The 23,017-nt window shown below is 36.2% G+C and overlaps 1 protein-coding gene across 1 annotated transcript; it reads left to right on the forward strand.

Annotated features, from left to right (window-relative positions):
- The first annotated feature begins 6,432 nt into the window (after nt 1-6,432).
- Nucleotides 6,433-19,723, forward strand: BET1 (Bet1 golgi vesicular membrane trafficking protein). Its single transcript, XM_055272682.2, has 4 exons — nt 6,433-7,021; nt 11,920-12,044; nt 16,675-16,731; nt 18,578-19,723. The coding sequence occupies exons 1-4, from the start codon at nt 7,003-7,005 to the stop codon at nt 18,731-18,733; spliced, it is 357 nt and encodes a 118-aa protein (XP_055128657.1). The 5' UTR covers nt 6,433-7,002; the 3' UTR covers nt 18,734-19,723.
- Nucleotides 19,724-23,017: the final 3,294 nt, after the last annotated feature.

Consider the following 23,017-nt stretch of genomic DNA (forward strand, 5'->3'; position numbering starts at 1 on the left):
AAGAAAAAAGGAAGGAAAGAAAAGAAATCAAACCCAGATTTCATAGGATTGTATAAGCACGAATATTAATGTCACATATTATTTAAAAACTTTTTTTTTTCTGTTTGCAAAGTTTTCTAACTGAGCCATAAAATTCACAATGGCCTAGAATAAGGCATCCAAGCTAAGTGCCCAAAAGTGCCATATTAATACTTTAATAAAGGTTGAGCAGCCGGAGCAGTAGTGGCAAATTCTCTCCCCTCTGCTCCTATAAAACCAGTTTTCTAATTCTCCCTGTAACAATTCTTATTTCCACATAACTCCTTGCTAACAGTGATCAAACTACCTTTTTGATCTTGGGGGGCCCTATTAATAGAGGTTTTTAGTGGGGGAAGCACTTCAGCAAGAGAAGAAATTCGATTCATAGTGTCTCCTATTTGGCAATAAACAGCTTTTACAGGTGAGTAAACCATAAAACAAAGATGGCATTTATTTCATAACTGCAAAGATTATAAATTATGACTCAAGTTTTGTGCCATCAGGAATGGTTTCCCTGTGGAAAAGAAAAAAGCAAAACCTTGCTAGAGAAGAATTTTAAATTAAGAAAATGCTCCATTACATTAAAATCTAAAGCATATATCTGATTTCAGAATTACTGCCCATAATGAGTGAGCAAAGCAATGCAATCTATATATCCTGATATAGATGTACCATAAAGTAAATCAAGAAGAGGAAGTCAGTACAAATTAGTTATAGGAAAACTTTACTCAAGCACAAATGTGTTTTAAAGGATATACCAGATTCCATCCTCCTGGAATGGGGATGTAAAATAAGAATGATTCTTGGTACAATAACTAAATCATTTTAATGCTATCTGATATTCCAAAGCAGTTAAATTCAACCTATAAGAAAAAAAAAACAAAGTATTAAAGATAAAAAATTGGATCATTTCAACTAAGTGTGGGATCGTGGTTAACAGACAAGGTGAGAAAACTGGATCATTTAGGCTCCAAGAAGTGCTTCTGTGTCAATAGCCAAGGCAAATTGAAATGAGATGACTTGCATACATCTGTGACACAGTCTTGGCCTAATTCTAGAAATCAAAAGTCATGAGATCATTAGCTCTAGTAAAACAGGAAAATTAGGTGAAGTGAATGTCTACTACATAAAAATGGATAGCATATTTTAATATCTGAATAACATATTGAAGTGTTTTGTCTATGATATAAACTCAACTAATCACCACTGGGAACAAAAACAAGTCAGTAGTGGAGTAATAACATGTCTGTCAAAGTGTCTAACAGTGCTGTAGGAATAAAACTAAGTTGTATACTTCATTTTTCATTTTGTGGTTTAAATGTATCACTATGATAATTCAATATACTTATTGAATAATAAATGCTATTAAAATAAAATGACTATCAACTTGACTAAATTAGTCTTGAATGATAGATAATGCAGAGAATTTTAAAATATACAACACTGACATATTCTAGGCAATGAAAATTAAACCTATCTTCTTTAATCTAAAATTATGTTTTAGAAATGTCAAAGATGTCTTCAAAATTGGAATATTAAAAGGGCAGCCTATGCAAAGTACTCATTTTAAAATTTAGCTTTATAGTACTGTTCTGCTGTGGGGCCGGATATTCAGACAAAAAAAAATCACAGCTACTGATTAACTGATATTAAGGAAGGAATCTTTTCCCAGAATGAGAACTTAGTAATACATTAGAATTGCTGAAAGTGTGAAACATCTTGCCATGAAACACAGAAAAAGCCTCATCCCTGAAGTCATGCCCCATCACTCATGTTTGCTGGCATCATGCCCACCTTGAGGACAGTTTTTCTTACTGCTTATACACACTAGAGTTTTACTCATCTATGGCTCATCAACCACAATAATAATTTACTTCAGACAGAAACTGGCTTGGTCAGTGGTTTGAGAGATGTGTGCAACTTACCACCTCTTCCCTTTCTTCTTTCCTTTCCCTTGGGGCAATACCTGTATACTCTACTCTCTTGCTTCCCTGTGAATTTCACTGCTCAATTTAAATGTTTCACTTTAATTCTATCTGTGGATATATATGTCCTCTGTATTCACTCATTCCCTTCTTTTTCTCTACCAATTATGGCCCTATTTCCTTTGAAAATTTCTTTCTGAGGACCAGGGCCAGGTTCAGGGGCCTGCAACCTTTGCAGTTGCATAAGGTTCCTTAATCAGAAGGCCCCCAAACTTGGTTTAATGCTCTGTGGTCACTGTCTTGAAATTCTTAATAATTTTACCTTTGGCCTTAAGTTTTGTACATAAAGTCTTATGGAACAAGAGAGAGTGCCCACAATTGCAGGAGATATATACAACATGCATTTTCCTTGTTCTTTGCCACTTCATTTGAATATTACATTTGCAGTGACCCAGGAACACAGAATGCCAGTGGACCCATGATGCATGGGAGTTCAGAAACACTCAAAGAGAGTACAAGGTGTGTTAAGTTTGTGTCAGAATAAGTATGGACACTGGCAGCCCCAAAAGGTCACGTGTTCTGCTTGAACCAGAACTTCTTCCACAGAAAGAAGAAAATGACCAAGGAACCCTATCACATGCTTTTTTATCTTACATTGTTGTATTAGCCAATTGTATTAAAAATGATGGCATAAAAGGAAAAGAATAGATAAGGCAACCCCTTGCTCTCTTTCAAGTCCCTCCTAACTCATCAGTAGGCTGAAGGTAGAATGTTGGTAGAATATGTGCCTGTCAAGACATGAAATAAAATCAGTTGACTTAGTTTTGATGCAGTGTTTTGACTGCTCTGCCATGGTAAGAATGCAATACAGATTCATGTGTGAGGTATCTATTTAGACCATTCTTGCATTTTTATAAAGACATACCTGAGACTGGGTAATTTATAAAGAAAAGAGGTTTAATTGACAAGTTTCTGCAGGTGGTACAGGAAGCATAGTGCCAGCATCTGCTCAGCTTCTGGCAATGCCTCAGGGAGCTCTTACTCATAGCAGAAGGTGAAGCGGGAGAGGGCAGTTTGCTTGGTGAGAGTGGGACCAAGAGAGACAGGAGGTGGTGCCACATATTTTAGACATCAGATCTCATGTGAACTCACTCAAGGGGATGGTGCTAAATTATTCATGTGGGATCTGCCTCCATGATCCAAACATTTCCCACCAGGACTTACTTCCAACACTGGGGATTACATTTCAACATGACGTTTAGTTGGGACAAATATCCAAACCATATCAAAGTACAAAATACAAAATACAAAATGTGTAATTTTAGTGATTTCACGAGTAGCGTGCTCTTATGTTTGCATTTAAAACTGTCATTGCACAATATAAAGATCAAGGGTAAAATTAATGCTGATAATTTATTTTTTTCTTTACTCAGAAGAATATTAAATAGCAAATAAAAACACCATGACAAGTTGGTGTAGGGAGGGGAGGAAGGATGGTAAGGAGATTACAGAAGAAAACAGAAGAAAGAGAAGTTTTATATCTTAATACCTTTAACTGAACTTTTCCCATTTTCTGAACTAGAGGCACAACATTTTCACTTTGCCCTGAGCCCCACAAATTATGTGTCTGGCTCTGCTGAGGACTTTAAGGTTGGAATTGTGTGTCTAATTTTTACTAACTATGGCTGAGAAGCTTGCCATCAGTGCTACTAATATTCCCAAATTATGGAAAAGAAAGATCAAATTGGTGACTTCTTGCAAACTCCTTGAAAATATTCTTCGCATTCTTAAAACTTTTAAGTACAACTCATTCTTTCTCAAACATGAATAACCAAAATAATTTTTAAACACTCTATTTCTTCTTTAATGGCATTGCTTTATTTTATCACAAGTATTACAACATTATTTTTCTTCTATTGTTCTTGAAAACACACGGTATTTCTGCTGTCCTATGGGTTACACAGACTTTGATTGGCCAGCCCAGTAATGCTAACAGCCATGTGTTTTCTGGGCTGAGTTGGGAACCTGACCATCATTTCAGTCTTCAGGGAAAATGTGCTTTAAATACCCAATAACAAACTTAGAAACAAACTTTGTCCCATAGCTTGTTTGTGAATCAATAGCTTTTTGTTTCTAGTTTACATTTTGTGACAGTTCAAATATGATACCCGAGATACTGAATTTGCTTCATGATTGAAAAATGTGTTAATGTTTATTGAACCAGTTTTGAGAGCTTGGTATGCTCTTTTCCCTTGGATTGGACTTGAAATTTGGTCAGGAAGAGGTAGGACAAATGGGCAGGCAGGAAGCAGACAGATAGGAGAAAGAAAAGTTCCAATTTTGCACCTCGATTCAGACATTTCCTGCTTATATTCTTGCTTTTGTAATTACTAGAAGGAATACTTAATATTATTTTAAGTAATTTTTAGTCCTTTATCTCCTAGAGACCTACAAACATTAGATGTTTTCTGTGAGACTATCCTATGAGAATAGAGGTTCTAAATGCTATTCATCTCTGCGAAGTTTATTTGCTTTCAATCAGTAAGAAAAGTTAAGGATTTTAATTTAAAAGGGAAAAAGCGCAACGAGAAAAGTGAAAATGATCCCCTCTGATCGCTAATGTCAACTATGGTCACATTTAAAAATTCTTTTTCTGCACATTAAGTTCATTTTTCCTGCCTCCTCTTTTGAGTGCAATTTTTTTTCAGATAACATTATCCTAATTCGATACTAGCAATGCTAGCTAAAAACAATAATTGGATTTTTTAGGTAACAACTTCAATATGAACTGGCTTTGCCTTACTTCAGTTATATTCTTAGTTCATTATATATGTTTTCCTTTTAACTACATTTCATTCTTATGTCTTCCTACCATGTAAAGGAAGCAGTATATTTTATGTAATCTAAATGATTAGTTCTGGTAAATATTACCATATTTTCAAAAATAACGATTTCTACATTTCTATCAGCAAGCCTTCTGTAAGACAATTTTTAAACATGTTTTAAATATAGAACATGCATTTTTTTAACCAAAGGACTGTCACAGATTTTAACTCATAGAGGGATACCTAGCTATCATTTCTTTTATTGAATCTCCATCTTTTATTTGTAATAATTGTCCCTGATATTATGCTCATTTAATTTCATTGCTTTTAGAAAATGGCGGTTTTATTTTAATGATTTTTTTCTATCAAAACACTATTGGATAAAGCTTCCTTCCCAGCTTAATAACTCTTATTAAAAATTGTTTTCATGTGTTTTTTACAAAAGCAACTTAACGCAGAGACTTATGCCAGTATTATAGTCAATGTTAATAATGTCCTGGGAAACTATGAGGAAACGCTAAATGATCAGAGATCACATATTCGGAAATCTGTAGTGTGGAGACGTTTCCACTGCCATATATACAGCAGAAACAACAAAACCGCAGACATGCAGTGAATTAATTTATTAATTAATTAATTAATTTATTTATTTTTTATTATACTTTAGGTTTTAGGGTACATGTGCACAATGTGCAGGTTTGTTACATATGTATCCATGTGCCATGTTGTTTTGCTGCACCCATTAACTCATCATTTAGCATTAGGTATATCTCCTAATGCTGTCCCTTCCCCCTCCCCCCACCCCACAACAGTCCCCGGAGTGTGATGTTCCCCTTCCTGTGTCCATGAGTTCTCATTGTTCAATTCCTACCTATGAGTGAGAACATGCGGTGTTTGGTTTTTTGTCCTTGCGATAGTTTACTGAGAATAATGTTTTCCAGTTTCATCTATGTCCCTACAAAGGACATGAACTCATCATTTTTTATGGCTGCATAGTATTCCATGGTGTATATGTGCCACATTTTCTTAATCCAGTCTATCGTTGTTGGACATGTGGGTTGGTTCCAAGTCTTTGCTATTGTGAATAGTGCCGCAATAAACATATGTGTGCATGTGTCTTTATAGCAGCATGATTTATAGTCCTTTGGGTATATACCCAGTAATGGGATGGCTGGGTCAAATGGCATTTGTAGTTCTAGATCCCTGAGGAATCGCCACACTGAATTTTGATCACCTACTGTGTATCAGGTTTTTTTGTTTTCCCTTCAAAAACCACGATTTCGTCGTATTCTCACGATAAATCCTGTGAGATAAAATGAAATTCTAGGATTAGCCTCGATACCAGTAACACCTCCAACTCGCCAACAAGTTTTAAACCCCTAACTGGCACACTGCCTTGTGTAAGCAGTATTTCAATAACCTTTGCGTAAGTTAAAAAAAGTGGGAGGGAGTTTAGGGGTCCTTTGGTCCCCATAACAACTAAAAGTCTTGGTTCCTTCTAGGAAGTACAACAGATGCAGTAACAGGGAACTAACTATTCAGTGCCTCCGACGAGACCCCGCGGCCTTTCCTAGTCTGCTCTCATCTGAGCAGGAGTCCTACTCAAAGGAACCTGGTTTTCTCTCCTTTACTGGATACTACGAGGCACAAATCGGTTACTTCTGTGGGTGTCGGATTACTTGTTTGTAAACTGAGAAACCTGGACAAAGTTTTCTCTAACTTTCCCTGAATCGCCTCTGGAGGTGAGAGGGGGTTCGAGGCTGAATCAGGAAGGATACCCCAACCATCCTCTTGTGGGTCGGGAGGCGCAGATCTGCTGTGTTAAACTTGGTGGTCAACAAACTGAAAGCAGCGACCCACGGGCCGCGAGCGGAACAGCGGGAACGTTGGATCAGAAACCCAGAATCAGAGCCGCAGTCGAAGCCGCCCCCTTTTCCGGACGCCCCGCCCGCTCCTGGGACCGGTTTCACATCACGCCTTCAGCAACACGTTAAGCGTCGGTGAACTACATTTCCCAGAATACCATTCAACCTTCTTCCCAGGGCTCCAATGAGCGCCGTGATGACGCCATCAGCGGGCGCGGTGTTTAGACTCCACTGATGTCGTGGCGCTTTAGGGGAAGAAGTTGGTGTTTTGCGGGGCCCTGGTACTGAAGACGCGGTACGGGTCACCCCTAGCTGTTTCCTACTCACCCAAACCCCCGCGCCCGCCTTTTCTCTCTCTCCTCTGGCAGGATGAGGCGTGCAGGCCTGGGTAAGAGGGCTGAGGTTCGAAGTTCGGGGCCCTAGAACCGGGAGCGCTGGGGCGCGGGAGGAAATCGAACCTGTCTTCTGTTTCTGGCATTTGGTCCAAAAAATAGGATGTCTAGAGGGGATCTTTGGGGTCCATGTCGAGTGGAAACACACCATTTGTCCCAGATCTTTGGAATTTCCTTGAGTCAGATTCAAGTTTGGATGGTAGGCTAGAGAAAGTAGTGGACTAGGGGTGGGTGTGTACAGGTGGCATCTCAGTGGTCGAGTGTTTTAGTGTTATTGACCGAGCGTGGTTATGGACAATGCTATGTTTTCCAAAGCCCGACTCTGGTTTCTGTTTCTCTACTGGCCCTGGTTCTTAGTTTCTTCAGAAGCGGAATTTGAAAAGTGGGTGGTTGCACGCAAAGCACGCTAGTAATGGTCGTTAATCTGGTAACAGTGAGTTACAAAGGTAAACGTATGTGTCATTATTGTTAAAGGTCCTGGAACTGTAACTTCTGGGTCAAAGGCGATTTCTTAATCTGAACCTTGTGCCACGGTTAAGGCAGTAGAACGTGGTACGGTATGGCGACTTAACATTTGATCTTTACCTTTGGGGTTAGGAAACTGGCTCATCAGCAAGAATAAGTTAGACAAAAGGAATTTTAGTGGGCCCTTATAGTAACGCACAGCTACTAGAAGGCATTTTCTGGTTCTGAAGCTTTCTCTTAGGACACGATTTTTTTTTAAAAGAAGACCCCGCTAAATTAGAGTGCAATATACTTCAGAAAATAAATGAAACATTTGAAAAAAGATGTTACCTTTCTCAGTCATTATAAGTTTGAAAAAAGAAAAAAAAATTCCCCAAAGTGTCAGATATTTAAAGTCAGTGAAAGTTCCCAATAACCATAGACTTGTTTATTGATCAATAAATTGTAGTATGAGAAAGTTTTTTGTTTTTTTTTTTAATGAAGTTTTTATGAATACTGGGATCATAGAAAATGGGGCCAGGTAAATTGAAGAGAAAAAAAGAAATAATTTTGAGAAAGTTTAGTTTTATATGTCTAAATGTTTTTCTTGTTCATCATCATTAATAACAGAAAAAAAGATTTATTGTGTGCTTGAGTAAGCTGTAGGTATACAGTTGTTTGTTGCCCTGTTTGTGATCCCCAAAGCTTCCAGTCTAGGTGGGGAGTAGGAATATGTGCAAAGATAAATTGTAGTACAAAGTGTCGCTATACATCCAAATACCAGGTAAGTTCTACATATAAGGGATGGTCTCAGAGGTTTCAGAGACAGATCACTGTGTACTTTGTGGGGAAGATCCTTGTGTATTTTGTGGAGACATAGGAATTTGAAGTAGACCTTGAATAATGGAGAGTGGGGGAAGTGAGTTCCAGAAAGGAGGAACTCAAAAGAAGTAAGGGATTATGATTAAGCCAGTTTGGGTGAAGTAGGGGATGCGGGATCACACTGTGGAGATCTTTGCATTCGAGGCTAAAGAGTTTGTATTTCATCAGTAGGCCTCTAGGCCCTTTTGAGTATTTTCCTGCTGCAGTGTGCCACGTTAAATTGCAGGAAAGTGACTTGAGTAATGGTTCTCAGCCCTGACTGTACATTAGAATCCCTTGGGAAGTTTTTAAAGTATTGTTACCTGGACCTCAGCTCAGCCAGTTAAATTAGAATCTCACCAATTTAGAGCCCACTACCTTCTCCTTTTTTTCTTTCTTTTTTCTTTTTTTTAAAAAAGCTTTTCTGTGATTGAGAGGAGAGGTGATTACCTAGGTAACTACTATTGCTATAATTTACATTGGTGTGAAGTGACAAGGGCTTTTGTTACACATTTTTTCTTTTCTTTTTTTTAAAGTATGAATGCATATTGACCTGAAATTTTAAATTTGGGATCATAGTGAATCTGATACATATCCATAGGCAGAAGCTGCCACACTTCACATGAATCTCTAAATGGTTTTGTTAGCTTACTGATAGAACCTATGCAAAAAAAGTAGCGTTTATCTAAATAAACAAAGGCTGAGGATGATCTTCAGTAGTCACTAACTTTCTTACAACTTTTCATAGCAGTACACCACCAGAAGAGAAGTGGCTTTGTTTGGAATAGCAATTCTAGCATTTTATTTGGTTTTTACTTTTTTCATTGTATTTGGGATGGGTCATAGTTTGAGGGAAGATCAACTCTTTAATAGGAATGTGCATTGATATATATCTGGACAATAAATACAAGAATTTCACTTTGAATAAATGGAACAGCATGGAAGAACTCTAAAATTAAAATTAAGATAGGCAAAAGCAACTAAACAAAGGAAAGAAAAAATAGCAATTAATTTATAATAAATTCCTTGGTGAAGTTGTCAAATGTTTGAATTCAACCAGTCAGTAATTACTTATTGGGTAAATGTTATATACTCAGAACCTCAGCCATACAAAATAAGAAGACATTATTCTTTCTTTAAGTATCTTGGCCCTTATTAAACTACAGTTTGCACAGAGTATCATTGATTAATAGAGTAAGAATGCATTTTTAAATGGTGATTTTAATATTTGGCTGAGCGGAAAAATATGCCCACTCCTTGAGTTCTTTTATAATAAAACATGTGGAGAGCTTCATGGATAGTGTGTCATGGATAGTGTGTCAGCAGGAAAATTCAGATAGTACAACTCTCTTCTGTTTGGAAAATACTTCTTCAATATTTTGTTGTGGTTTTTGTGGTGGTGAAGATTGCATAGGTATCTGCTGCATATAAAGTACTCATTAGGTACAGAGAGGATATGGAAGCATGAGATACTGTCTTTGCCTTCAGAGAAGCATATGATTCCATTCTGGACAAAGGTATGCACATTAAAAGTTCAATAACAGTGAACTCAGATTCTTTTCATTAATTAGTTCACATCATGTGTTCATTGAGTGTGACTTACAGTGTGTATGTGTTTGTAGATTTATGGGGGGACATACAGTGTTGAGTCAAACAAACTTAGTCTCTTCCCTTATAGTACTGTACAGAGTGCAATATTAATGTTACATACAATCAGAGCTGTAAGAAATCAGTGAGAGTTTTGCTTCATAGGGAAAATGAAATTTGTGTTGTGCCTTGAAAGAACTTCCTATTCACACCTTGACTGTCCTTCAGTGATCAGTGCTGTTACCTCCTGTCACTGCTGCTGCATCTGCTCATTGGGCATACGGAGACCTCTAGTTTTGTTTGTTTTTAATAGATGAGGTCTTGCCATGTTGCCCAGGCTGGTCTCAAATTCCTGGCCTTAAGTGATCCTGCCTCCCTCAGCTTCCCGAGTAGCTGGGATTATAGGTGCGAGCTACCGTGCCCAGCAGGCTCTGGGACTTCTAGTTTTGATATCATTCCTTTCCCCACATTCTCAAGCCACTGTTGAATCTACTTTAATATCTGTCCAATCTAATCCCCATAATCCAGATCTTCAACCGCTCTTTTGGCATGCAGTCTCAACCTCTTGGGGCTCTGTTTTTCTGCAACCCCAATATTATAAACTTCCAACTATAGATTAGTCCAACCATCCAGCTTCTCCTGGACTAACTCAGGCCAATGAACTCTTCTGTAGAAAAAAACCACACACCTGGGACGATTGAAGCCACCGTAGTATATTGCCTCAAACAAGTTTATTTTATCTTTAGTAATCCTGTGCAGTCCCGGTCCCTTTCCTCCATCATTTTCCTTACAGTATATTCTGAATGATCACCCATTCTTCAGCAGATAGCCCGTTTTCTCCCTTTACTGAGAAAATTGATGGCAATAATTATGTTAAAAAAGAGTTCACGCCTGTAATCCCAGCACTCTGAGGGGCCGAGGCGGGCAGATCATGAGGTCAGGAGATAGAGACCATCCTGGCTAACACGGTGAAACCCTGTCTCTGCTAAAAAATACAAAAAAAAAAAAAAAAAAAAAAAAAAAAATTAGCCGGGCGTGGTGGCAGGCGCCTGTAGTCCCAGCTACTCAGGAGGCTGAGGCAGGAGAATGGCATGAACCCGGGAGGCGGAGCTTGCAGTGAGCCGAGATTGCGCCACTGCACTCCAGCCTGGGCGACAGAGTGAGACTCCATCTCAAAAAAAAAAAAAAAGTATAGTTAACTAACACCCTGAACTATGCCGTTTCCTCTTAATCGCCCAACATATTTATATATGTATTCACTGTCTAAGGCCCACTCCATCTGTTGTTTGATAGCCTGATGACTATGAAGTACTATATTAGACAGGGAGGTGTACATTCTTATCCCTTAGAGTTCCATAAAAGTAGCACCTAGAAAGAACAATGGATCTGATACATGGTAATTCTTCAAATACATGTTGAAGAATAAGTGAATTTCCCTCTTGACTCTCAGCTAACATTCTGCATAAGTTATTGCATCTCTTTCCTAGAGCTTCAGTTTGCCCCCTCCCTGCTTTGGCTCTTTCCTGTCCAACTGTCTATTTAAGAGAAAGAGATGTCAGTAAAGGACCCTCGCTGCTATGAGCTCCCATCCTTCTGTATTAACCACTTTTCCGTTCCTCTTCACAGCCATGCTTCTTCAATGGGTAGATGATGTTACTGCTTTTAGAACTTTTATTAAAATATATGTTTCTCTTGAGCAGGGAATGTATCCTGAATATTCTTGTGTATTAGTACCTATTTTTGTATCTTCTGGACAATCAATAAGCAATCCAGAAATGTATATCAAAATGAACTGAACTGAATATTGTTTGGTTAACAGAGGGTAATGGAAAGAATTGGTCTGGTCTCTGTTTGGTTATTTTTTAAATTCATTTGGAGTATGAATATTAGAGACACATGTGGTTTGCAAGGTCCTCCAGGGGTCTTTTTCAGTTCTTTCCTAACTATCAGTGTTTCAGAAGTGACTTCTCTAGAACTACCTTTGTGACTCTGATCCTTGCAGGTGAAGGAGTACCTCCTGGCAACTATGGAAACTATGGCTATGCTAATAGTGGGTATAGTGCCTGTGAAGAAGAAAATGAGAGGCTCACTGAAAGTCTGAGAAGCAAAGTAACTGCTATAAAATCTGTAAGTATATAACAAATATTATATGTGTTTTAATTCATAGATTTCTATACATATAATTATAAACTATATATTCTTATTGACGTCATCCTAAGGAATTCATTTACTCAGATACTGTGGTTTTGTTAGGTCAAAGTACACTCAAAATTTAGACTGTGCTTTGAGTAAGTTAAAAAATGTGGCACATCAAAAGATAGTTTTTTTTTTAATACTTAAGAAAAATCTCCAGCTGTTTTTTGTATACTGTATGCTGTCTGCTATAATGTCTCAAAACAGAGCTGTCCATCTTCCACCCCCAAGTAGCTCTTCTGCTTTTTTTAATCCAGTCCTCTAAGCTATAAATCTTGGTCTTTCTTATTTCTACCTTTGTACTTCATTTCAGTCACTGAGTCTTACAATGTCTTTCTGATGTTTCTATCTTTGCCTTTCTATTTCTAATACTATCCCCTGGTTTTCTTTTCTTTTCTTTTTGAGATGGAGTTTTGCTCTTGTTGCCCAGGCTGGAGTGCAATGCTGCAGTTTTGGCTCACTGCAACCTCTGCCTCTTGGGTTGAAGCAATCCCCCTGTCTCAGCCTCTCAAGTAGCTGCGATTACAGGCGCCCACCACCACACCTGGCTAATTTTTGTATTTTTAGTAGAGACAGGGTTTTACCATGTTGGCCAGGCTGGTCTTGAACTCCTTATCTCAGGTGATCCGCCCGCCTTGGCCTCCCAAAGTGCTGGGATTATACGTGTGAGCCACAGCACCTGGCCTATCCCCTGGTTTTCTTAGTGAACTACTGGAAGAACCTCTTAACCTATTTGTTCCTGTTTTTTTGCACATTATGATCTGAGCTATATAATCATTGCCACAGTCCTCTTTTAGAATGTTTTAAAACTTACATCCTGCACTCCCAGAAGTCTTCAGTGTCTTTCCACGATTTAATAAAGTTCATGCTTCGTAGCTTGATTAAATCAGATAGATCTTTCAAAAATTAGCCTTAGCTTTTGAGATCTTATCTCTCACACTTCCAGAATCTGTATGTGCTTCCTGCTAGACAAATTACACTTTGTGTCCTGTGTATGCTGTCACTTTCCCACCCCCATATCACACTATCCCTTTGCCTTAAGCCTCCACTTCCTTCTTAGATCAACTGAAGTGCTGCTTATCCACATGGGCCCCACTTCATTGCATCCCCCCTCCAAATTTTTACCTGATTACCACATCCAAAAGTAACTTTTCTTCTTATGAACATAAGACCATTTGTGCCATTTCTTTTTCTTTTTTTTTTAATAATTTCAGCTTTTATTCTAGATTCAGGGAGTACATGTGCAAATTTGTTACATGGGTATATTGCATGATGCTGAGATATGCATGATCTTGTCACTTAGGTAGTAAGCATAGTATGCAACAATTTTTCAACCCTTACCCTCCTCCCTACCTCCCCCATCTAGTTGTCTCCAGTGTCTATTCTTGCCATCTTTATGTCCAAAAGTACCTAAAGTTTAGCTCCCACTTATAAGAGAGAGCATGTGGTATTTGGTTTTCTGTTCCTGCATTAATGTGCTTAGGATTATGGCTAAGTCCTTGTGTTCCATTTTTTAAAAGAAAAAAGGATTATGGCCTCCAGCTGCATCCATATTGCTGCGAAGAACATGGTCTTGTTCTTTTCATGGCTGCATAGTATTCTACATATATATGTACCACATTTTCTTTTATTTATTTTTATTTATTTTTATTTTTCCCCATTCTTTTTTTAAATTTTATTATTACTATACTTTTAGGGTACATGTGCACAATGTGCAGGTTTGTTACATATGTATACATGTGCCATATTGGTGTGCTGCACCCATTAACTCCTCATTTAGCATTAGGTATATCTCCTAATGCTATCTCTCCCCCCTCCCCCCACCCCACAACAGTCCCCGGAGTGTGATGTTCCCCTTCCTATGTCCATGAGTTCTCATTGTTCAATTCTCACCTATGAATGAGAACATGCGGTGTTTGGTTTTTTGTCCTTGTGATAGTTTACTGAGAATGATGGTTTCCAGTTTCATCTATGTCCCTACAAAGGACATGAACTCATCATTTTTTATGGCTGCATAGTATTCCATGGTGTATATGTGCCACATTTTCTTAATCCAGTCTATCATTGTTGGACATGTGGGTTGGTTCCAAGTCTTTGCTATTGTGAATAGTGCCGCAATAAACATACATGTGCATGTGTCTTTATAGCAGCATGATTTATAGTCCTTTGGGTCTATACCCAGTAATGAGATGGCTGGGTCAAATGGTATTTCTAGTTCTAGATCCCTGAGGAATCGCCACACTGACTTCCACAATGGTTGAACTAGTTTACACTCCCACCAACACTGTAAAAGTGTTCCTATTTCTCCACATCCTCTCCAGAACCTGTTGTTTCCTGACTTTTTAATGATCGCCATTCTAACTGGTTTGAGATGGTATCTCATTGTGGTTTTGATTTGCATTTCTCTGATGGCCAGTGATGATGAGCATTTTTTCATGTGTTTTTTGGCTGCATAAATGTCTTCCTTTGAGAAGTGTCTGTTCATGTCCTTCGCCCACTTTTTGATGGGGTTGTTTGTTTTTTCTTGTAAATTTGTTTGAGTTCATTGTAGATTCTGGATATTAGCCCTTTGTCAGATGAGTAGGTTGCAAAAATTTTCTCCCATTTTGTAGGTTGCCTGTTCACTCTGATGGTAGTTTCTTTTGCTGTGCAGAAGCTCTTTAGTTTAATTAGATCCCATTTGTGAATTTTGGCTTTTGTTGCCATTGCTTTTGGTGTTTTAGTCATGAAGTCCTTGCCCACGCCTATGTCCTGAATGGTATTGCCTAGGTTTTCTTGTAGGATTTTAATGGTTTTAGATCTAACATGTAAGTCTTTAATCCATCTTGAATTAATTTTTCTATAAGGTGTAAGGATGGGATCCAGTTTCAGCTTTCTACATATGGCTAGCCAGTTTTCCCAGCACCATTTATTAAATAGGGAATCCTTATCCCACATTTGTGCCTTTTCTGTAGCACTCATTCACAAATCATAGTGAGTTGCATTGGCATTATTTGTATGTAAAAGGAATTTACCAGAATGCAGGTTTTTTATTGTACTTACTTTGTATTCTGTATAGCACTTAGCATAATTCCTTATCAGTGGTGTTGAGTAAATTTGTATTGAACAAAGGAATTACACAAAGATGATTTTAATAATATATGTGATTGATACTGCGTTATAATGAATGTGACGTTCACTTATAAAGCATTCAGTAGAAGCCCATGTTGATAAAACTTAATTGGTATTTCATTATAGTCTTTGGAAAATCGAATTACATTCAGTCTGGAGACCTTTAGATTTTGAAACAGGATTGTTTTCAAAGTCATATTAAACTAAAGTTGATTTATGAACTAAGTAATATTGTATAATGTTAATTTTTAAAATACAACACTTGGAAGGACTTCAGAATTAAATGCCTTTAAACCCCCCCCCCATGTAGATAATTTAGATTACTTGTTAGAAGAAAGTTGTGATGTCCTAGAAATATTTTTCCTTGGCATGAATGACAGTGATAGAAAGAAGTTGAGTAATGTGGGCAGTCTAGCTTCATGGTTACTTTATTATCTCCGAATTGTTAAATCTGGGAGGAAAGCTCATGTTCTGATCTATAGAATTCTAGTGTGGTTTTGTATCAGTATTATCCCATGTGCTTTCACACAGATGAAGAACAATATTTGCAGTGGTTTACCAAGATTTTCAGTAGATGATTCTATTTATTTAAATATATTGAAAGTGAAGCCTTTGATGAATCTGTCCTATAAAGTATTAGATAGATTTTGGTTTGAATAGTTGTCATAATTACCTATAGTATTGTGTTTTGTAAGCTATGGCTCTTTTCTTCAGAGCTTCAGGAAGTAACACTAATATATATATTTTTAATTTATTATCATATTTTAAAGCAAAAACGTTTAAAATGTAAGGAAATAATCAATTTAGACATATTTAAAGTAATGTAACATTTCATTAGGAAAATATGAAATACTTTTGTCCAGATTTGAATTGGTTGTATGGGTACTTGTAGATCTTTCAAAATGTGATAAGGTTGGGTACTAGGCTTAATTCTTGGTTGATGAAATAACCTGCACAACAAATCCATGTGACATGAGTTTACCTGTATAACAAACCTTCACCTGTACCCCCAAACCTAAAATAAGTTAAAAAATAAATAAAAATATATATAATTTATAAAATATAATAAATAAATAAATAAAATGTAAGAAGGAAATATACAGATATGTGTAGGAATTTGTAGCTTTTGTGGGAATATAATAAAGATATAAAAGCATGCAAGGTTAAGAGAATCAGAGAGAAGTAGTACATACCAAATTAAAAGATGGAATTGAATATTAAGATGAAATTAAAATAAAGAGGAAAGAGGAAATGTCCATAATTGGGAGGAGTAGAAATTCCAAATTTATTTTTTATTGATCTTGGTGGAAAAAGTATCAGAAGAAGAGAGTTTATGTGTCTAGAAGACTGTTTCATTTCAGAAAATGTATATGCTTGGGATGACATTATTTTTACTTTATAACACTTGAATACTTTTATGTGAGTAATCCTGTGTATACCTTCTTCTTTATAGCTTTCCATTGAAATAGGCCATGAAGTTAAAACCCAGAATAAATTATTAGCTGAAATGGTAAGTGGTTATGATTTTAACTTTAAGAAATTTGATCTAATATTCGCAAATAATAGAATTTCAACTTTTATTCATTTTGAAATAGATACAGAGATCCTAAGTCCTTGATTCCCATCCATTTGTATCTAATGTGTTTGGAATAACTATAAGGTTTATTTTTGCCATGGTTTTGCATTTTTCATCTCGTCTCACACTGTAAGTGGGAGGAACAAGTGGAAGCCAATATATCTTTAATCCTGTTTTTAGAAAGATTGTTAAAAACTCAAGACAAATGACTATTTTGAGTAGTCTTAGAAATCTCAATAGTAGAGACTACTAGTAATTTATTAACCAAGCAATCAAAAGGCACTTGATATCCAGCCAACCAAATGTCATTCACTTAATGGATACTTACTCTTTTGCTTGATTTCCTAAGGATCACTTCTGAAAAAAGTGCTCATAGATTTGAACAGCCCGGAGCCTTTTCGTTCTAACAACATATACCTTTTCTTGTTAGGGTCCCCTTCCATTTGTTAACGTTTATCTTGAATGTCAAGCTTCTCTGAACCTTCTCTGGTTCCATGTGCTTTTAAAATTGTGCTATTCAAAAATGAATTTGGCATCAAAAGCAATGTTCTTGCTAAGCTTGTACACTATAATCAGCTAGGGACCTCTTTAAAAATGTATATGCCTGATTCTGTCTTTAAATATACTGATTTAGCATTTTGTGAGGAGGGATCTAGATGTAAATATTTTGAAAAAAGCATCTCCAGTGATTCTGATGCATAACCATGGTGAAGAACCATAGATCTAAAGTGTATGAGCCACATAGACACTGAGCTATACAAGGGATATTATTATGCCAGGGCCTTTACATCTCAGGATATTAAAATTTCTGTGAAAGTGTGTGTAATATTTCTAGTCCATACCTAAGCCTCTCTCACCTTTAGGATTTTCCAGCTATGTTTTAATATGGTAGTTTTTCTCCATCCATATTTATAGTCGTTATCACATTTTACTACCTCTATATGATATTCTCTTAACTTAATAGACTCTACTTCAAAGTCAGCTGTCTAAACAAAAGGATATTAAAAGTAAAGGTCCAAGGCCGGGCGCGGTAGCTCACGCCTATACTCCCAACATTTTGGGAGGATGAGGTGGGTGGATTACCTGAGGTCAGTAGTTCAAGACCAGCCTGGCCAACATGGTGAAACCCCATCTCTACTAAAAATACAAAAAAATTAGCTGGGCGTGGTGGCGTGTGCCTGTGGTCCCAGCTACTTGGGAGGCTGAGGCAGCAGAATCACTTGAACCTGGGAGGCAGAGGTTGTAGTGAGCTGAGATTGCACCACTGCACTCCAGCCTGGGCAACAGAGCGAGACTCCATCTCTAAATAAATAAATAAGTAAATAAAGGTACATTTAACTGCTAACCATATTACATTTTGGATGAATTCTCTACTTGGGTAGCAGTCAGCCATTTGACCTTGGAGAGCAATGGCACAATAAAAAGTGGGGAAAAAAATCTGTGCGATAATGCACAAAGTACTTACATTTATTGTTAATGTTTTTTAATCCCCATAATTGGAATAACACCTAAATAGTTTTGAGTTGTTGAATTACTCTGTAGAGCTGAAAGAAGTGTTTATTGGACAATGAAAGAGCTTTTTATTCACTGAGAGTATTACTGTATTTTGCATGGAGAAATCAGGCTGATAATTCAAGGTTATCAACAGGCTCCTGAATTGATTAAACACAAAACTGTCATTACAAATGTACTGTGGTAACAGTTATTCAATTACTTGGATATGCATATGTAGACTAGTAGAATCTAACTGTTATATTTTATTTGCCTTTATCTCTGATAGGATTCACAATTTGATTCCACAACTGGATTTCTAGGTAAAACTATGGGCAAAGTGAAGATTTTATCCAGAGGGAGCCAAACAAAGCTGCTGTGCTATATGATGCTGTTTTCTTTATTTGTCTTTTTTATCATTTATTGGATTATTAAACTGAGGTGATGCATGTAATTGTGAATTGGAATTTGTTCCAACTTAATGGCTTGGAGTACCACTTTGATAAAAATCAGCATCAAAACATTCCTAGTGTTCAAATACTGTGGCATTTTCCATTGAAAATTGCTGAATTTTGCTTATTTTATAAATCACATTAGTTAATACAGTGGTCTTTGAATACTGTTTCTTAATGACTCATTTTAGCCCCCTATTTTCAGGGGTAGCGAGAGGGTGTGGCTCCACTAATTTCCAGTTTGTTTTTCTATTGTTTGCCAACTGTCAGATTAAATAGCATTATAATATTTTGTTGTAATCATAAATGCAGGTTTATGTCCCATGTAAGGAAACTTAGTGGGAGAGTAACAGAATGCCTGGAGAGCCTGACTCTGAGCTCTTGAAGTAGTCAACCAGTTTGTGGTAGAATGGTAATTGAATTTTCCTAACTGTTATCAACTGTAATGATATACTCCTTTCTCCTCCTTTATTTAGTTAAAATCGTAGGGTGATTTCTTTTTACCTGCAATCTTCCTAGTAATTTTTGATGATAATGACTTCTCATTTCTTTCTGCCCAAAGACTTCATTCTTTAAATAAAGCTTGTTATTTTGGCATATTTCTGGTAGGGATCATTGCACATGTGTATCAGTATAGTTATTATTTCATATTAACTTTATAAATTCTCTTGACTTGGCTTATAATAGTTTTATGATTTTTACTACATAGGTAGGACATTTGATTATCATTTGTGACAGAATAATGTGAAGTTAAGTAATTACTGAACTCTAAATGGAAATAGTACGCAAGAAACTCAGGCATTGAACTTGAAGATAAGAGTATTGTTGCTTTAATCCAGTGTATTTGTTTATGGAAAGAAAAACACAAAGGCAGATTGTTGAGTAGAAAATATTAAATATTGTTAAATATTCTGTATTTTGGAATTTATCCATTTATAGGCTTCAAAAGTAAATTTTTAAATAAAATATATTAGTCGACTGTGTTACTTCTTTAAGTCTCTTTTACGTTCTTAATAGAATCTGAGAAATGGTCCTGACAACTCAGATTCCAACCCAAATCAAGCAAAGTTAATATTTGTATTGTTGGAACTTGCTTCAAACAAATAAGCAAATCTTGACTCTATTTCAAAAATCTCTTTAATTCTTTATATTTTTGGTTATGAATCTATTTTCTTGGATTTTACCGAGTTTTCAATTCTTTTTGTTCATCCCTAATAACCTGTCAGTTTGGGTCCTATTTTTTCTGGCTTCATTCATCATTATTTGGGCCTCTACCTGACAGGTTAAAACCACCGGAACTGAGTGTGGTTAAGGGACTTAAACAGATAAGCCTGACGTGTGATGGGAGAGGCACTGGTTTGAGTTAGATGACCTGGGTTCATATCTCTATTCCTTAACTTGCTCACTGCTTTTGTCCTTGATTTCTTCATTACACCATCTATTTCATAGGATAGTTGTGAGAAGTAGATAATATATTGTAAAGTGCCTGGCATGTGATAATCACTCAATAAATGTTGGTTCTCACTATCATTAATAGAAATTCTCAGAAAAGGTAGTTATTTTAAAGACAAGACAATAGGTTGTTTTCAGGCTTCAAGGTGATGAAATACCTCCAAGTAGATATTTTCATCAGGCAATTGGAGAGTGACTCATTCATTCAAGAAGTTTTTAACTGTACTTTGTGTCAAGTATGTGACACCAGAGCTCAGAGGAGACTCAGAAATCATTGTCAATAATTAAAGTTGTGAAAAACAGGAAGAGCAGAAGGCCAAAGAAAATGACTTAAAAACGAAAACAGGAGAATCAACAATGGAAGCAGAGGATATCAAAGCCTTAGGAAAACCAATGATGGCAAGAGAAGGATGGATTTCAGGATCGTTTGGCTATTTTATGAAAGTACTTTGTAAAATATTTAAAAATTTTAAATGTGGACAGTATCATCAAGCAGATAGAGATTTCAGGAAGAGGGATTTTGGGTGGTACAAAAGTGATTCTCATCACTGCATGGATCAACATTTCTTATGATTTTTATTTCTAAGTACTATTTAAAGTAGGTCTCTACCTGGCATTTTGTCTTGCTCCTTCACATGACTGTGTCTGCTGAGATTCTTGGCAGGCAGGGAACTCCTCTGGACACACTGGCATGTCCCTGCCCAACCAGGGATCCTTCTGCCAGCACCATCTTTTTCCATCTAAAACAAATGTGCAACATTTTAAGCATCAGAATTCTGGAGCAGAGAACCCTAGCACCTGTCCCCATGAAAAGCTCTGGTTCTATAAAATAGTTTTCCTAATTTTTTAATGCTCCTAAATTTCAAGTTAGATATATTGAATTTACTTCTTTGAGAGAATGTTGGAAAAGTGCCTGATAATTTGGGTTTATGCAGTCAATAAATAATGTCATCATTCTATACTGATGAGTAAACTTTGACTAAATATTTATTGGGAAGCAGAGTAGCATCGTGGCTAAGACCAAAGGCTATGAAGTTACACTGCCTGAGCATAAATCCTGGCTCCACCATTCACACTATGACTTTGGGCTGATGACCTCTCCATCTCAGTTTCTCTGTTTGTAAAGCAGGAATAAAAAGTGTATAAAAATATAGAAATACGCTCATAGGCTGATAGGAATAATTAAATAAAATATTTAAAAATATTGATTTTTTATTTCTGTGGTGTAAAATCTCCCACCACACTCGATTCCAAGCACTATTGTGACAGCACTGAAACACAAGAGTTGTGAATATACATGCACAATTAGCTCTCTTGAGTTGGTACAAGCTAAATTCAGTACTCTGTGGTTATGTTGGTAAGTGTTCTTCTGAAATATTTAGAAGTTATTTGTTTCCCAAATGAGAATCTCTTACTTAAATTTTAGTAGAGAAACTTCAGATGACATGAAATTAACTGATGAATTAACTTGAGAATGATACCTTTCAAAGGCAATAGACAGTTAGAAGATCATTTACATATTTTGCATATGTTAACTTTTTCTCAACTTGTATGGATAAAATCTTCCTACATTTATTGACCTTCCATCTTCTGGTATTTGAAATCCTGTGCAAGAATCATATATGAAAAAGGCACATGGTTATTGTTACTCTGGCTTTCTCCATTCTTTTCCTTTCAGTTAAATGTTCAAGCAGGAGAGCAGGATCCTTCCGTACATTTCATATAGCTTTGTTCTCTTTGTATATATATTGGCATCTATATCTTAGCCAAGTAATTCACCTTGTCCTTTTAGAAGAATTTTTCACAAGCCTTGGAAAGACTATTGCATGAACCAAAGAGATACGCAAAGTGCCAAGTTCAAGTCTTAAAGTAATCTTTCCTTAATCTTCAAAATGAAGAGAAAGAAATAAACATAAAATGCTTCTGACCAAAAAAAAAACAAGCATATACTAGATGTGAGACTCCAAAATTCATTCAAGCTTAATCATTTATAACTTTAGTAGCTAAAGTACAATGCAAAATGTAACCACATTATCCATTATAAATATAAGTATTCTACAAAGTCTTTATGACATTTAGAAAAGAAAAACTTTCATGTTTTCTTTTGACTAACTTTGCTAATTTCAACATGGGTTATAATTATACAATTATGTAAAGAATTGTTTCTACTATGTTTTCTCAAAGATCGATGATTGTGGTGTGATTACTGAATCTGACTTTTAGTATTTATAGCTTCTCTAATGTCTGTAATTAATTTAGAAATGAGCAGGAGAAAATGAAACACAGCATAAAAATGTCTATATACAACAGATATTAATATATTTATAATGAAAAACCTTGTCAGGTCATCAATTTACATTTTAAAAGAATATTTATAATTATTGCTTTCTCCTCAAGTTTATCTCATTAATTAATAAATAGTTCGACCAGCTGGTAATTTATTAAGCTTTTACATTATTTAATAATCCATTTGCTTTAAAGCACGTAAGATAAACTGTCTTATTTTTAAGGGAAGTAGAACATGAGTTTTATGTGAGGTAATTTGTATTTCAGAAAAGTTATTGGAATAAAATACTTTAGTCTGATTATAGACAGATTTAATGCTTGGTTTCTTCAAAGATCTTTTAATATGTTAATTTTACATTAATATATATTTATGTTTAACTTATTTCAAAATTATTTAAAATCTGTAAAAGGCAAGTTGAGTTTGTTTTGTTCACACACAAGACAATTTCAAGGAGTCCAAATATGTTATAATGATGTCTATTAAAGATATCCATACTACATGATTAAAATTATTTTCTTAATTAATGGATTATCTTCTA

The sequence above is a fragment of the Symphalangus syndactylus genome, chromosome 3 (genome assembly GCF_028878055.3).
Source record: "Symphalangus syndactylus isolate Jambi chromosome 3, NHGRI_mSymSyn1-v2.1_pri, whole genome shotgun sequence".
Taxonomy (NCBI): Eukaryota; Metazoa; Chordata; class Mammalia; order Primates; family Hylobatidae; genus Symphalangus; species Symphalangus syndactylus.